Source organism: Ailuropoda melanoleuca, chromosome 8, assembly GCF_002007445.2.
Source record: "Ailuropoda melanoleuca isolate Jingjing chromosome 8, ASM200744v2, whole genome shotgun sequence".
NCBI classification, from domain to species: Eukaryota; Metazoa; Chordata; class Mammalia; order Carnivora; family Ursidae; genus Ailuropoda; species Ailuropoda melanoleuca.
The window spans coordinates 24011708-24024705 of NC_048225.1; the positions used below are offsets into that span (position 1 = coordinate 24011708).

Here is a 12998-nt window from a genome sequence, read left to right on the forward strand (position 1 = left end):
TCATTAATTTTAACAAAAAAGCAAACCCCAGAACTATTTCAATCATTATGGGACAGGATGTAAAACTGACATTCTGTTTTTTATATATATATATCTCCATATATTCTGTATCCATGTGATTTTGGTCAAGGATCTGAGGAGCATTATATCCTTAAACAACTCATCTAGAAACAGTACTTATTCTGTGCTGTTCATAATCTCTGCAAATCAGCTGGTGGTCAATGAAGGTCAGCATTTTGCCAATTCTATACAATGAAGTTATAAAGCAAGATGTTAATAATAGGAGAAGCTGTGTATGTGTCTATGTGTGGGGGTGGAGGGGATTATATGAAACTCTTTACTATCTGCTCAATTATTCTGTAAATTTGTACTAAAAAAAGGTCTATTAATCATTGTCTTATATAAAAAAAAAAAAAACCAGCAACTGCACAGCATCAGTTCACAACAATACAAATGAAAGGCTTCCACACTGACACCTGGACCTTGTCATACCTTGAGAGCTGGCCAGAAAGGAGACAACAAACACCCATGACTATAACAGGAAAGAGTGGAGTCCATGTAATGCATCACAAACACATCAAGTTGAGCAGACCTGCACGTGGAGATGCACAGGGCCTGCACACTGACAATCACAGTTCCAGAAAGCTTTCTAGCAGGCTCAGAGAATGACACACACCAGAGTTGGCCTCCATCCTGGGAAGCAGTGGCCCACATCCTTGCTTCTCTTCATTTTCTCTCCTGAGAACCAACAGCTCTAAATGGTCCTGATCCCCAGAAAAAAACACTGGAAGGTACCTCAAGGTCAAGCCCTGTCCCTACTTGGTGTGTCCTCCCCCAGGGTCCACTGACAAAGCCCAGTTTACAAAGTCCATCTGTATGTCCAGGATCAGCCAAGTTAGCTATAGGCAATTTCATGTCTAACTGTGTGCCCCAGTCATCTGAACATCCTATCCTCAGAAGAAATACACAAGACTCTGCATTCCAAAGTAACCTCCTCCAGGAACCTTCCTAGAACTCCCAGGGAATCTTGCTGGGCTCTGAACCTACCACACATCTAAGAGGCCCAGAGGGGAGCACTGAGGCCTGCTTGCCTTCCTTGTTCTGCCCTGGGGCATGGTGCTCAAAGCGGAGAGCACCTTCTGCCATGAATACAATAAGGGACTCAATACCAGCCTGTGAGAATGAAGTGGGCCCCTTCAGATGCTGCCCAGCCTCCTTGCCACCTGAGGATGGGCGCTGGTGGGCAGAGCACCATGGAGCAGCCATTCCCCGGGCTCCTTCCTCCCAAAGCCCTCACACTCTCAGCAATTATGTCCAATGCCTCTAAGCTGTGCCTGCCAGCGGCCTAGAGGCTAGGTGGCTCAGGTAGGGCCCAGCTCCTTATCAAGTCAATGTGAGATAGTCCCCGAAAGGCCTTCAAACCAGCCCTAAAGGGCTGGTTGGCACCCATGATGGGCTGAATTGTATACCCCCCAAAATTCATATGTTGGCTCTAACTCCCATTATCTCCGAATGTGACTATATTTGGAGACAGGGCCTTTAAAGAGGCAATTAAGATTAAATGAAGTCATATGGGTGTGCCCATGCTAATCTGACAGATGTCCTTATAAGAAGGGATGATTAGGACATAGGGACAGAGACACCAGGGATGTGAGTCTCTGTGTGCACACAGAGGAAAGAGCATGTGAGTTAACGGTGAGAAGGTAGCCATCTGTAAGTTGGGTAGACAGACTTCAGAAGAAACCAACGCTAACAACACCTTGATCTTGAACTTCCAGCCTCCAAAATGCCTAGGAAAATAAATTCCTAGTGCTCAAGTCACCCAGGCTATAGTATTTTCCTATAGCAGCCAACCTTATAGCACCTAATAGACAAATGAAGGAAGAGATGAACTTCAGAAATAGCAATACTCGAGAACAAGAAAAAAACCTCACAAAAGTAGTATTTGTGATTATTATTTGCATTCTGAATTTGTATCACCCATTTATACCAGACTATATGAAGTTCTAAGAATTCAGACATAATTTACATTAGAGAAATAAAAAAAATGAATATTATCCTTCTGAAAGGAGTCACTTTAAAAATGTTCTTCTGCGGGAGCCTGTGTAGCTCAGTCAAGTATCTGAGTCTTGATTTTCGGCTCAGGTTATGACATCAGAATTGTGAGATCAAGCCCCACATCAGGCTCTGTGCTTGGCACGGAATCAGCTTGTCCCTCTCCCTCTGCTCCTCCCCCTGCTCGTGCTCTTTCTCTCTAAAATAAAAAAATAAATAAAATCTTTGTAAAAATGTTCTTATAAAGACCAAGTTTCTCTAATGTTTTTCGAATGTTAACTGGCTTTTAAAAAAATTAAAATCATAGGGACAACTGGGTGGCTCAGTTGGTTAAGCAGCTGCTTTCGGCTTAGGTCATGATCACAGGGTCCTGGGATCAAGTCCTGCATCAGGCTCCCTGTTCAGCACCAGCACAGAGCCTGCTTCTCCCTCTCACTCTGCCTGCTGCTCTCCCTGCTTGTGCTCTCTCACCCTCTGTCAAATAAATAAATAAAATCTTTAAAAAAATTAAAATTATAGGGGCGCCTGGGTGGCACAGCGGTTAAGCATCTGCCTTCGGCTCAGGGCGTGGTCCCGGTGTTATGGGATCGAGCCCCACATCAGGCTCCTCTGCTATGAGCCTGCTTCTCTCTCCCACTCCCCCTGCTTGTGTTCCCTCTCTCGCTGGCTGTCTCTATCTCTGTCGAATAAATAAATAAAGTCTTTAAAAAAAATAAATAAGAATAAAAATAAAAAATTAAAATTATAAAATAGCCTATGATGTAATATACCCACTATATAAAGTGAGGTGTCCTAGTAACCTATATAAGTGGTTTTCTGGTGGTGGTGTTTGTGCACAGCTCTACTGAGGCTCCTCTGGGATGCTGCAGGAGGCCCAAGCGAGTTCAATCAGACATGCTCCACAGGGAACAAGGCCCAGGGTGCTTGACTTGAACTAACCAGGGCAACTCCACTGTTGCCTTTTCCCACACTGAAGTTCTATGTAAGATTTTGTTCAACAATTCCACTGAGTTAAAAAATATATATATGTGAAAACCATATAAATGGACTAAGCCATTATTCCAGTAATTTCAAAATTAAAAATCAAGGATCTCATCTATAATTATCATATACATGGAATAAATTATAATTATCTTCCTCTCTCAACAAAATATTTGAGTAAGGAAGGGCACATGCTCACCGTTTAAAAATACCTAACAAGGGTAGAGAACATCACAAAGAGCTTGAAGAGGAGTTTTTCCCAAGATACAATATACTAATTATTACATAAAAACATAACATATGGTAACAGCAATGTTTCTACCAGTAAACCTGTATGCTTTACAGTCCTCTGTTGGTTAATCTTTACAGCATTCCTTCACTGGCTAGGAAGGAAAGGTGTTCCTTTCCGTAGGGTAGAAAACTGAGGATAAAATTAGTAATATGAGAGTAAATGCAGAAATCATGCTTAGTGCTTCTCAGGCAATGTGATCAAGCAGACCTGAATTTGAGTCCTTATTCCATCTCTTATGGATTTGGCATCTTGACCGCTTATTAAAACCCTTTCAAACTGTTTCCCCTCCATAAAAGGGGTTAATAGTTTTGTGACGACTAAAGAAAACGTTGTGTATAAAGTGCCCACAATACTTTGCACATAACAGATGCTCAATACATACCTTCCCATTCACACCTTCCCCTGTGATAAAGCCTGAGGCAGTCTTACAAATGGATGAGTGCTTAGGAACATCAAGGAAGACTGAATTGTGTGGAATATTTCCTTAAAGTACTAGATTGCTTTTCTAAATGAAGTTTTGACAGTGATATTTAAAGACTGTTTCTCGTTTTACGGGTGATCCCCCCCCCCAATGCTCACAATCAACTCCTCTTCTCAAATCCATATTTTCCAACATGATCTAAACAGATATGACTGTCCTTCCAGGACCAATTAGAATGAAAAGAAATAGCAATGCTATAGAAAAATCCTTTCTTTATCAATTACAAGTAAATTCTTTAAGTTTAAAAATCCGTTTTTATTTTAAATAATTTGTTTTGGCAGCAAGCTGATTTTTTAACAATTGTTAATTTATATATTAACATTTAAAAGAATAATCTGTTTAGGCAAGAAATTAATCTGTGTGACTCTAAATAAAGAGTTAGGAAGATAAATCTATACCTAGCACAGAGTCAGATCTCAATAAATATCTGTCACATGAAAGCAGGGAAAACCTACTATCATTTTTACAATAATAGAAAGAAAGTGCTGAGAACTAGAGAGATTATAAATGGAATTCTCCAATTAAGAAGAAACTCAAGTACAAAGAAAGCAAATGACTTGTCTAAGATTATAAGAAAGGCAGCAATATCAAGAAAAAAACTTAACTGCCATCGTAAAGCCAAATTTATTTAATTTTGTCATCTTTTAGACCCTACAGTTTATGAACATGGAGAATTGACCCCTTAATAGGAAAAGAGATAACCCTACTTTTCGATTTAGTTTTATATTTAATCAAATGCACCAATTATGCATAGATAGCAATTAAGAAATCAGAGCACAGATAAAAGACCCCAATTATACAAACAAGAGAATTTGTGGTAAAATATGGGTATGATTTTTCTGGTCTTAATCATCAAATTAAATTGCTATAGATGCTTTTATAATAGATAAAAGGATAGATAAAATTAAATTTGTAAAAAAAAAAAAACCTCACAATTATTTAAACTCAAAAATCACCATTTTTTGAGTGAAAAATACACATCAGGCCTATTCTAGGTACTTTACATACTTTACCCTCACCCATTTAATCTTTACCATAATCTTATGAAACAAAGAAGAGTCCTACAATCCCCATTTTACAAATGAGGAAATTGAGGCACAGCAAAGTAAAATTAACAAACTCAAGATAATACAGCATAACACCCAGGCAATCTGGCACCAAAGCCCATGCTCTTAACCACGTGCTATCCTGTTTTAACTGTATGATTATTTTTTAATAAAATACATCTTATAAAAACCTAATACTAATTTCTATTTAATAGGCAAAGCTCAAGATCTTTATATAATACTTATTAATATTTCTAGCCATATAGTATGAACATTCTATTTATGTAGCATTTTAGGAACACTTTTATAAAAAGATCACAAAAAATCCACAAAAAATTCACAGGTTATATGCTAAAGACACAATTTTAAGACATTTTCAGATGCTCTTCTATGGATGTTTTAACAGATAAAAGAAACCTACATATCCTATGGAAACTGGTGTTAGTCAATCTAAAGAAGCCATTGTCAGCTCTCAAATTATTTAGGCATATATAAAAAAATAAATGAGACTGCTTTAGATGCTGTTGTTAGTATGCAATTAACATACTGTTTAAATTAACAGTTACAATACATTTTTAAAGAAAAGCTTTTATCAAACTGACTTAATTCTAGAGATTAGAAAATATATGTGAATGAATCATGATTCAAAACCGATATTAAAAGCAAGGCAGAGTTACAGCCCTGATAATCTAAAAGTTGTCATCAGGCCAGTAATGATGTTCAAATTTTGATTATACCACCATTTAAAAAAGAAAACAAAATGACCACAAAGAGTAAGTAGAAAAGGAAATCCAAGTCTAATATCATCTACATTTTTCTACCTCTGCTGACAAAGTGCATTGCCAGTACATGTGTAAAGAGAAATATTACTGAAGAATAAACAAAAACTATTTTTTGAACTTCTTCACACCTAATTCTTTGTTGCCTACCTGAAATCCATGCTTGCCTCTCCACCATGTGCTTAACACTTTTGGGGGCATGTCAATAACAGAAACGATGTCTCCCACCTACAAGGGAAAATTTTAAGTGAAATTTTTTTAGCCAAATTTTAAACCAATTGTTAAATCTGAATTAGAACAAAAGTTAAAGAACAATCCTTATTCTCTGGCTAATTATTTCTGGAAAAACATAACACCTTTTTCTGTAAAAAATTTAATAATCTTAACCATTTGTAAAGAAGAAGTCTAAAAAAAGTTAAGTAGCACAAAGATTGAGATCCAACCAACATATGTGCAGTAACTTCAGAAAGCCAAATTTATAGCATACGATTTTTGAATGCCAGCCATCATACTATTGTCACCACTTCTGTTAAAATACTGTTACTGTTACTAAAAGTGATCAGATCCACTTAGAAGGGACAGTTTAAAATACTCATATTTAGAACAACCACAACTTTTATTAATATACATTTAGTGCATGATTACCATGTGCCATGTACTGTTTTTGAGCCCTTGATACATTTTATTTAGTCATATAACAAAGGCCTGCAATGTCTACAATTACTTGGTTATCCTTAGTAAGTACAAAGTTTGATGACAACTACGCCTTTTGCATTAGATGGTACAATATAACATTTCCACTTAATAGTTTACTTTCTTCACTCTAAAAGACAATCTAGTGAGTTTATACAAACTTTTACAAAATCTTAAATATAAAAATCATAATAATAGTTTTTCACAATATATTTAATGGAAGTTACATTCTTCAATCAAAATAAGTGATGATTTCTGGGATAAAACATAGTTAAGTACTTCAGAACAATATTACTATGGTATACATATTGCTTTAAGAATTTTTCTTTGTATATTAACAACTGATTTTCCAGGCCATGAAAGTCATCTTCACAAAGCCACATTTGGTAACAGACACAGCATCTTTCAAGACATGCATTCCTTTGTGTATGGAACCTAAAAATTTATATTGTTTTTTTCTTAAGCTGAATAACTGTTAGCAGTTTTTTGTCTCTCATCAGCCAATATTAAATAAAGAAACTTAACTTCCCTCCTTTTGCATCTAATAGCAAGAAATGTTCATTTCACTTTTTATCCATTCTTTAACTCAATCTTAGAATAAACAATGAGAAGAAAGTATCACTGGGTATTGCTTTTAGGTACTAAAAACACAAAGACAAAAGACTGAGACCTGGCTCTCAAAAATATCATGAAGATAAACAGGACAACAATTATGACTGAGTGTAATAAGTGAAATGTCAGCGATAGGGGTGCCCGGCTGGCTCAGTCAGTAGGCCATGCGACTCTTGATCGTGAGGTTGTGGGTTTGAGCCCCACATTAGGTATAGAGATTACTTAAATATAAAGTATTTTTTAAAGAAAGAAAGAAAAAAGAAATGTCGATTCAGACTATTTGGGGATATGTATCTGGACAGAGTAGGGAGATCAAGGATGACTTCCTAGAAGAAATGGGAGATTTAAACTGAATTTTCAAGGATGAATACGGTCATTAAAAAAAATAGATGGCATTCCAGGCTAAAAGATAATGGAGTATAGGAAAAGGGCCTGAACTGACACAGAGTCTTTAGCCATTTACCTCTAAAGTCAATTCGTCAGGGGCTCGAGCAGTGTACCTCTTGATAACGTGGGCAGCACCGACAGCAGGAGTGTTAATGGATGATTCCTCATGAACTAGAAGATGATTTCCCTTATTGTCAATCTATAACAAAGAAAATGGACTATGAGATGGTTAAAGACATGGGACTTGCAAAAGTTTCTTTGACTATCTATAAAAGATATTCAATTTGATTTAGAGAGACCATAACCCGAAGAATCTTAAAAAAACAACAGCTACTATATGTATTGAGTACTTAATGTACGCTAGTCATTGTGCTGTGCACAGACATGATTTAATTTAATCCTCATAACTCTAAAAGACAGTCAACATCATTATCATAATTTAAAGATAAAGATGCTAAAGCTAAAAAAGGTTATATAATTTATGAGAAATTAAATAATTTGTCCAAGTTCACACAGCCAATAATGGAGGAGCCAATATCTCAGTGCAAGTTGGCCTGCCTCTAAGCTCCATATTTTTTTCTATTTTCCATTCTGTCTTCCCAATTTCCACTGAGAGGAGAGTATAATATAACTTTACATATGCAAATTAAGGAGAAATGCCTAACATTTTCTGGATACTGTAATACTCAATACAATCTTAAATTGGACTCTTTAAAAAGTGTATTGTCTCTTGTTCATAAATAATTGAAACAGATTTTCAGTTACTAAGTTAACTAGATATAAATGTATATAGTGTATGTGTTTGTGTGTGTGTGTATACATATATATATATATCTTTCTAAATGTACACGTTAATACATTAAACACCAAACTAAGAGGTGCCATTGAAATTCACAAGATATACTTAAATTAATTTCCTGGATTCTCAAAGAAAGATAGATTTGAGATAAAAAATACTTAACGTATCACTTTATCTATCCTTCCAAAAGATGAGAATAAACTCCATTTCTTTGATTCCTGAAACTCAATAGTTATCAAAATTAAATTAACATTAAATTTCTTAAGTAGACAGTTTAAAAATAAATTTTGGTAAGACGTGAATTAGATAATACCTCCATCCAAGTAAGGGCAGGTCCACAATTGATCTTGTTGCCAGCAATAGCTGAAAGGCGGGATAGGTAAGCCATAAGCATCTGAGTGACAGACTAAAGAGAAAGAGAAGATTCAATGGTAACTCAAAGTCAAGATACAGCACTCTCTATCCAAGTAACTCGTATAAATTGGTTGTTTCTGGGGGCAAAAAATCTGCAGACTTCTAGGCATTGTAATAGTTATAGGGGATTCTTCACAGTGGCTCGAGATTTCCATGAAGTGAAACCACAGGCACTTACATAGAAATACCCTGTCCTGTGAAGAACTTTAACTGCTATCTCCTCATCATCAGGGATCATACTATTTTATAGCTTCTAACCTTATTGCTGTCTATTTTTATACTGAAAATCTTCCATGCATGCAGCTGTGACAGGACAGCCATATTCATGTGCGACTGCACACCATGGGTCCGTGGATTGGTCCAGAAATGTGACTGAACATTAGCTGGCCTAACAAGAGTTACTGCAGGAATTAGGAATTATGATACAAAATTTAACTCATTCTGGTGGCTGTCTTAAAAAAAGAGAATAAAATCCTGGGACTTTTTCGTAGTGGCCATGTCCTGAGACAGCTGGGGAAAGAAAAAATATGACAAGTAGGTGGACATGGGAAATGGAGATGGACTTCGAGGTTTCCTATGATACAAAAGAATCTGCGGTTTTAAATCTGCTGCTGTGTCAGTTCTTACATGACTGAGGAGGTCTCTACTTTGTCCTACCTACTTAATTGCCTTGGAATTCATTAGAGATTTGAAATGGCTTCCCCTCAAGACTTGAAAAGTATCTGCACTCTTTTCAAGCATCCATTGCGGCTGCTGAGGAGTTTAATGTCAATACGATTCTTGTTCTTTTAAGAAAGTATGTGTTTAGCTCTCTGAAAGCTTTTTGGGTTTTCTCTCTGTTGGCATTTTGAAATTTCACTATAGTCTTTCTAGATGCATGTATTTTCAGTCATCATGCTTAGCACTTACTGGGCCCATCTGATCTGAAACATGCCTTTCCTTAGTTTTAGAGAATTTCTTATATTAATTTTTAGTTACTTCCATCTACTGTATCCTGCTAGAACTCCTAGAAGAGGGAAATAGGAACTTCAGGAACTATTCTCCATGATTCCCAATTGTTCTCCCACAACTTTTCATCCTTCTCTCCGTTCTGGGGCTATATTCTTATAAAATTTGCTCTCCCAGCTCACTAATGCTCTCTTCATCTGTGTCCATTTTGCACACAGTCCAACTATTCAGGTTTGCTACGACTAAAATTAAGTAAGTACATGTTCATTTCAAAGATCTCTGATTTTTTTATTTTTATAAAACTCTGCTCTCATTCCATGACTATTTGCCTCACTCTCTCTGAGGATAGTAATCATGCTTCTGAAAGCCCTGTTTGCTCTTTTCAGTTATTTTATTTATTCAGCTTTTATCATCAAGATTTCTAATTTATCTGTCCTCTTCAATCCTCTTGTACATGTTTTTTATGCTGTATTTGCTCGCCCCCATATATCCTACCATCTACTTTCAAAGATTCCTCCCAATTTTGATGGTTGTTATTTTCTGATGTTATAAAGAATCTCTTTCCATTTAAATTTTTTTTAAAGATTTTTATTTATTTATTTGACAGAGAGACAGCCAGGGAGAGAGGGAACACAAGCAGGGGGAGTGGGAGAGGAAGAAGCAGGCTCCCAGTGGAAGAGTCTGATGTGGGGCTTGATCCCATAATGCCAGGATCACGCTCTGAGCCAAAGGCAGACGCTTAACCGCTGTGCCACCCAGGCGCCCCTTCCCATTTAAATTTTTTTAAAAATCTTTTCTATTCTTACTAGAAATTTGGCAGGAGTGGAGGTAAGGGCACAGACACGACATGTCATCATAAACTATACCTTTCTCTAATTATTAGGTCAACATTTTTCCATATTTCTGCTTCCATAGTTTATGTTCTCTTCGAAGAATGGTCTGCTCATATATATAGCATGTTCATATACTATAAATTTTTTTATAAAATTACACTCCAAGCCTACCTTAATCCTAAACATTCCACATAGCACTACTAATTTTTCAGTTACGAAATAATTAAATAATCCCTGGAATCATCCTGAGTGTTCAATATAAGCTTTTATTTAGTATACAGTCAAACTTCCTGTAATTTATAGACAGTGATTACTGCTACACAGTACTAAATGCTTACCTCTGGACTATCCTTCAGGGCATCAGAACGGGGAAGCTCTGAGAGTTGGGAGAATCGTCGGTCATAAATACATAAATGAAGATGTTTATCAAGTACCCGAAAATCTTCATAACTTCTTTTAACAATCCAACTTTTGCCCTATGGTAAGAAAAAAAAGATGCTTATAATTTGTCTCAACTAGAAAATGCTTATGGATCAGGCCTTATTCTACAACAGTTTTATATTCATAATATTTTATATTTTCTAATGAAAAGCTCTCTCAACTTGATAGTAAATAGGTAAATAGTTAAAGATTTATTTATTTATTTCAGAGAGAGAGAAAGAGAAAGAAACCACACGAGTGTGGGGGGGGGGCTAGAGGGAGAGAATCTTCAAGCAGACTCCCTGCTGAGCATGGTGCTTAATGCTGTTGCCAGGCTCGCTCCTACAACCCATGAGATCATGACCTGAGCCAAAACCAAGAGTCAGACACTCAACAAACTGAGCCACCAGGTGCCCAGGTAAATGGTTAAAACTCCAAAACACCCTAGTGAGTTATAGTACATTAAAAGGTCAAAAGTTGAAAATAAGATAAAACTCTCCACTGACCCTCCTTCTACTGCTGGCTGTAGAAAGTCCACTGGCTCTCTTTGGGAGCAATGAATGCTAGACGGTAAGATAGCATGTGACCTTAAGCCCACAGAAAGAACCATAAAATAATTTTGGACGGGAGAATATTATCAAAAATTAAAGAAAAATAAAACCAAGTTATTGATAGTTTATCACAAACATTTTACTATGACTAAGACTGGAAAATCAAAACCACTTAAGTCCTAATCAATACACATTCAATATGGATATATTACCCAGAACTCATTATCGCTCCTAACAATTTCAGGCTTTTTTCCTTTCCTTGCCCAATCTCACAAGCTCATCAAAAATGAAAATCCACTCACAGAACGTATTTATTACATTCTATCCTCTAATTTTCTCTTGACTCTATTACTTCCTATAACCCAAGCTTTAGTAGGGATGAACATCCCTACTTACCTGGAATACTGATAATGTTCCTTATCTTTGATCTCCCCTGCTCCCCTCCCCACCAGTACAAAATACAAAGCTTATCAGGTCACACTATCAAAAATCCTTCAAAAACTCCCACAGTCAGTACTGATGAGCAGGTCCCAACTGCACACCATTTAGTTTTGCAATTTTTTTAAAAAGATTTTATTTATTTATTTGACAGAGATAGAGATAGCCAGCGAGAGAGGGAACACATGCAGGGGGAGTGGGAGAGGAAGAAGCAGGCTCAAAGCGGAGGAGCCTGATGTGGGGCCCATAACGCTGGGATCACGCCCTGAGCCGAAGGCAGACGCTTAACCGCCGTGCCACCCAGGCGCCCCTAGTTTTGCAATTTAACCTAATTTTATACAGAGGCTTTCATTTCATAAAAAATCTAGAAGGACTGCAGGAAAAGCTTTCACAGCAACAATCTCAGAAGTGAAGAAATGCTTTTAGTGTAGCTCTTCTCCATCTGCCCCAACCAAATGGGTCAGAAACAGAAGGCATCAGTTCCTGGGAGAGAGATGTACTGAATTCTAAACACAAGTATGTTAAAACTAACATGATAAACTTGTATTGTCCTACTCTGGACTATAATTCTATATTACACAGGTGGAGAACAATATCAACTCCCTGTCTGAGAGGGTTTTTAGAATGAAATAAGACAATACATGTGGCAGAGACTTTTAAAGAGCAGTGTTCTGGTCACTATTTTAAGAAATATTAGATCCATGAGGCTGAAATGGCTGAAATGGGATCCAGTTAATTCTGATGATCAGCCTGAATTGGGAACTACTGATCCACAGGATCAAGTCCACACATATTTGCACATATCATGGCTTTCATCATCTGAGCTCTGTCTAAATTTATACGCTGATCTCAGTCATTACTCCTCCATGCCCTTTCTTTGCTTCCAGTTGTGCTCAATTATTTGCATTTATTCAGTTTATGAGATGTTTGTTCCCTTTCTTGCCTCCCTGATCTTTAAGTGCTGTCTCTTCTGCTATGGAAAATCATTCTTCTACTCTTTGCTGAAGTAAGCGCCTTGTTTTCTCTGTTTTTCTGCCTTCTAACCCAAAGATTTCCTATATACCAACAATGGGTTAAATACTTGTTCCTCTGGATGACAAAAATAAAAAACTGAAAATAAACAACAAAGGCAGAAAGAGAACAACAGCATACAGTTGCAATTATTTTCTCTTTCATAAACACATTTTTTAAATTATGCAACACTTCAAATATGAGAAAAGTACACAAAATAGTTTATCACATATTTATGTCTCTATCACAGAGATTAAA

General features: G+C 36.7%; 1 protein-coding gene across 7 annotated transcripts in view; it reads right to left on the reverse strand.

Moving 5' to 3' along the window:
* Positions 1 to 12998, reverse strand: part of ARHGAP32 (Rho GTPase activating protein 32) — a 201124-nt gene that overhangs the window by 84042 nt on the left and 104084 nt on the right. For all 7 annotated transcript variants that reach the window (XM_034666075.1, XM_019796882.2, XM_019796864.2 and 4 more), the window contains 4 exons: positions 10659 to 10796; positions 8439 to 8531; positions 7403 to 7525; positions 5785 to 5862 (listed from right to left, as the gene is read on the reverse strand). In XM_034666075.1, coding sequence (XP_034521966.1) covers positions 5785 to 5862; positions 7403 to 7525; positions 8439 to 8531; positions 10659 to 10796 — 432 coding nt within the window. The remainder of the gene's footprint in view (positions 1 to 5784; positions 5863 to 7402; positions 7526 to 8438; positions 8532 to 10658; positions 10797 to 12998) is intronic.